Source organism: Callospermophilus lateralis, chromosome 2, assembly GCF_048772815.1.
Source record: "Callospermophilus lateralis isolate mCalLat2 chromosome 2, mCalLat2.hap1, whole genome shotgun sequence".
NCBI lineage: Eukaryota > Metazoa > Chordata > Mammalia > Rodentia > Sciuridae > Callospermophilus > Callospermophilus lateralis.
In genome coordinates this window covers 104,476,753-104,481,456 of record NC_135306.1, presented here as the reverse complement: position 1 = coordinate 104,481,456, position 4,704 = coordinate 104,476,753, and the positions used below count along the sequence as shown (strand labels likewise).

The following is a 4,704-nucleotide window of genomic DNA, read 5'->3' as shown; positions in this document are numbered from 1 at the left end:
AAAATTCACCACTACATAAAAGGATAACATGATGAATAACTTGGATTTTAGAAATGCAGATTGGTTTAGCATTGAAAATAAAATATTGTAGCTCACCATATTAGCAGATTTTTAAAAAGTACATGACCATTTCGGTAAAAATTTAAAAAAATACACGATTATTTTAGTAGATGAAGAAAAAGTATCAGACAATATCCAGCATCCATTCATGATAAAAATATAAACAAACAGGAATAGAAAAAAAACCCAAAGGTAAATGGCATCTAGGAAAATCCTACTGTTAAAATCATTCTTAATTATGAAAATCTAAATTCTTTCCCTTAAGACCAAGAACAAGGCAGAGGTGGGTGATATTGGAGTGGGAGATATTGTTGTGATCACTTTGGGAAAAATTAACTTCCAATATTTTACAATTTGATAAATTTTTGAATATGTATATGTGTATAATGAAAGATGTTCTAAATTCAGCAATTCAAAGAGCAGAAGTCCTTATTTCAGAGACAATCTTCCTAAGGAGTGGTAAAACACGTTCTACAACATTTGACTCCAAAGTTTATACATTTCTACAACATTTCTGGCAAATGTTACTGGATCAATGACTAATAGTAAGAATGCTTAAGTAGTCATAGCAAAGTCTTCTCTAAAAATTGTCCTGTTTAAATGATGTTTTTAATTCTTATTCATTTGACATCTATCCAGCATAGAGATGGATATATATGTTCATAGCATCAATTCAGGAACTGTTTACTTGTAGGGACTTTGGGAAAATGATAAATTTATGTTGTTATCTTCCTTTTGTCAAGTTTGCTTTTCATTTTAATTATTATTAATTATTTGGCCCCTTTCCCTTTTAATTTTCAAGTGAATTTGTAATTGTATAGCTAAACCAAGTATCTTAAATGTCACAATCAAATGAAAAGAAATATCTGAAAGGAGAAAAATAGGATTAATAATTTCCTTTTCTCTTACAAATATTCTTACTTGGAAACTATTAGGAAAAGTGGATATGTGCCTTGTTTTATTTCTAGATTCTGAATATTAGATTGAACAAATTAATATTTTACTGGTATCTTGTCTGGAACACATAACAGTTAAAGGGGTCCCAGCTCTTAAGGCTTTTAAAATCTAGTTATGAACATGAAATATTTAATAATTAAATAAAGTAGAATATCAGTTAGTGCCATTATTAAGGCTTATGCCAAGCAAAATAATGAGACTGTCATGCTGCCAGAGAGACAGATATGAAAGATGGAGAAGCAGAATTCAAGACAGTGAAGGATTCTTACTAGATAGACATATATAAAAGTGGTAAGACCGAAATTGAGAAGAGAATAATATAAGACTGGATTTGTATATCCACAATCTTTTCACGTCATCTACCTTTTAATTTCTAAAAGGCAGCCATTTGGCAAGATTGAAGAATGGTATAGAACAGGACCACAGCTTGCTTTAGAATCATCTCCCATTCTGTATTTGATGTTCTAGTATGTTGCACCTATGCTTGAAGTTTACTCTGATGGGAATGATGAGTTTGCCTGAGTTACTTGTGTTCTTCCTTCAGATAGTTCAATAACTAGAAAAGGGGAGACTAGATGAATACTGCATCAGAAATGCAATTTCTTTCTTTTTCCTTTAAAAAAATGCTGGTTCAGAAACCACATTTATAGAGCACTAGGGCACTATTCAAAAGTCATATAATCCTTGTTTCAAAGAGAATCTGCTTTGATTGAGAGATCCGCCCTAAAATGATTTTGAGAACTTTAATATTACTGGGCAAACAATAGGTGCAGGATTTACCTCTAAGGTCTTATCTTATAACTGAAATATGTGGTCTTTGAAGTCATATGGATTTGAATTGAAATTCTGGCTTCAAATACTATCATTTGCATGACCTTGTAAAAGATATTTAACCATTCTAGGTCTTGATGGCCACATCTGGAAAATGTAAATAAAAGCAAAAATATAGATAAAGCAACTCACACAGTGCCTTGAGGTTATGTAGGTCAAGGATTATTGTAGTTTCTATTCCCATTCCTGTAGTTCTGTATTTCTTGCTTAGACACCATCCATTTGAAATGGATGCCTGTCCATCTCCAGTGTCATCACTGAATGTAACAATGATTTTTTTCTTAAATCTAGGATATTATCATAGCTTATACTAGTTGTTCTATAGAATGGCCTCTCCTTTCCCCCATCTTCTTTCATTTTCCCCATGATTTAGCATTTAAAAAGTGGCTTTTCAGGATAAGAACATTTCTACAGATAAAGAAGAAATGCATTAAAAAAAAAAAAAGGCATGCTGCCTGGTGAATAATAAGTTCTTCAGGTTGGCAGTCAAGGTTCCTTTTATCCCAGAGTAATTGAAGGACTCATTTTCAGAAAACAACTTCTGTTACTTATATGGAAAACTGCTTAATTAGAACTTTGCATTCAACTTGTCACCTCCAAGTCTATATTATTTCTACTAATCAGTATGATCTTAGTTATCTTAATACCTGGAGTAGGAGAAATAAGATAATGGCACTTTCTAAGTGACCTTGGGCAAGTCATTTTTCTCTTTGCAGTTATATTTTTTTCATTCTAAAACAATGTGGTCTCTTAAGCTGCATGATATTTTATTTTCAGAATTCTTTAATGTGTATTCTACATCAAACAAAATAATTTTCAAAAACGTATAAAAAATTCTAAAATAGGATTTGAACAGCATATTCACGTACCTTTGAGTCATGGAGCTTAGTTGTTTAGAGTCTAAACACCAACTAATCCAATTCTTTCATTTAATGGGTGATAAGTTTTTGACAGAGACATTGAGGCCAAAGCAGGGAAAACGCGGCTGACCGAAACTCAGTTATTCTGATTTGGGCTCGAATGAGTTTCCCTGCTCATTTTAACACTTGAGTAACTGTTTTCCTGGTAAGCAAGTCGGGGCAAGACAGCTCCGCTTACTGGGGTGGGCCCCTTGCTGGAGACTCCAGGGAACCAGGCCACAGCAGTCTCCGGAGGGCCCGTTTCACTTCTTTGTTCCGCAGAGTGTAAATGAAAGGGTTGAGCATGGGAGTGACGATTGTGTAGAAGACAGCAGGCGCCCCAGCTCCTACCCCACTGGAGCTTGGCTGCAGGTAGATGCAGACAGGCGGCATATAGTACAGGAGCACCACGGTGAGGTGGGCGGTGCACGTGGAGCAGGCGCGTTGTCGGCCCTCGGCTGTGCGCATGCGCAGCACAGCTGCCACAATGAAGACATAGGATATGACGATGAGGATCAGGCAGCCTGCAGCCACAATGCCAATGTTGGCAAGCATGACAAGCTCATTAGTGGTGGTGTCTGCACAGGCCAGCTTCAGCACAGGGGGAATGTCACAGAAGAAATAGGCTATGTGGTGAGGCCCACAGTATGGCAGGTGGAAGGTGAGAGAGGTATGGATTGCAGAGTGCACAGCACCTGTTGCCCAAGTGATTCCAGCCAGCCCTGCGCACATCCGCCTGTTCATGGCCACTGGGTAGTGCAGGGGTTGACAAATAGCCAGGTAACGGTCATAGGCCATGACTGTGTACAGGAAGCACTCAGTGCTGGCTAGGAAATGGAAGCAGTAAAGCTGTATGGTGCAGCCCTCAAAGGAGATCAGCTTCCCATCCAGAGTCAGCAGGCCAGCCATGACCTTGGGCACCGTCACGGTAGACAAACACGCATCCAGGAAGGACAGGTGGCCCAGGAAGTGATACATAGGGGAACGGAGTTGAGGATCACATCCCACAGTTATGAGAATGAGGAGATTGCCCAACATGGTGATGCTGTAGATGAGGAGAAAGAGGAGGAAGAAGAGGCTAGGATGTTCAACTGTGAACCTCAGACCCTCCAGGAAGAAGTGGCTTACCACAGTCTGGTTAGGGTACTCTGTCTTCACTTCCATCTTCTCACATACAGAGTAGGTACTTAACCTCTGCAACAAAACTGAGTTAATAGAGTAAATAGTTTTTATCTTTCCCCTAATATTATTATCCAACTAGTGATGCCCTGGTGGTTTCTCCCATAAGTGACAAAAAGATAGAATTCAGTTGAAGTTTTGCCTTATTCTTCTGTTTTCTTGTTGCCTGTTCTTTTAGAATGAATCTTTCAAAGAATAATCTGAACTCCTTGTGAAACACATAATGGACTGAAAGCATTATTTTCAGAAAGATAATCCCTAAATTATGGCTATAAGAAAAAGTATTATAAGTCCTACTTTCATTGAGTATATCCTTTTTTTGTATATATTCTAGAATTGTGATACCTCTGCCCTCCTAATTTATTCATCATGCTTTTGATGTGCACAAGCAGGTTCTTATCATTGTTTGTCATCTGGGAGTTTCATCTCTCTCTGGGAGAGCTTTGGCTAGATGTTGAGTGCTATTGCATCATCCAGGAACACAGCATCCCCACCTAACCCTCACACAGAGGGAGTTCTCTGGAATTTCAGTTGCCCACAACTCTCAAGTGTATGACAATGAAGCCCTGGAGAGTAGACTGAATAATTACCAGAACAATTTGTTCAGTGCATTTCATGCTCTTCCTGTAAAGCTTTGTCTGAAATTTTTGGGAATTGTTTTCCTATTTCTTTCTTGTTGCTCCTTTCTTTTAGGCCACAAGATTTCTCTTTGAGTCATTCCGTCCATTACCTCCTAAGCCTAATTAAATGTTGTATTATGTGAAAATTTTCTTTAAAC

The 4,704-nt window shown here is 37.7% G+C and overlaps 1 protein-coding gene across 1 annotated transcript; it reads right to left on the bottom strand.

Moving 5' to 3' along the window:
- Positions 1 to 2,942: 2,942 nt before the first annotated feature.
- Or10s1 (olfactory receptor family 10 subfamily S member 1) lies at positions 2,943 to 3,932 on the bottom strand. Its single transcript, XM_076841801.2, has one exon. The coding sequence runs from the start codon at positions 3,909 to 3,911 to the stop codon at positions 2,943 to 2,945; it is 969 nt and encodes a 322-aa protein (XP_076697916.2). The 5' UTR covers positions 3,912 to 3,932.
- Between the last annotated feature and the right edge of the window lie 772 nt (positions 3,933 to 4,704).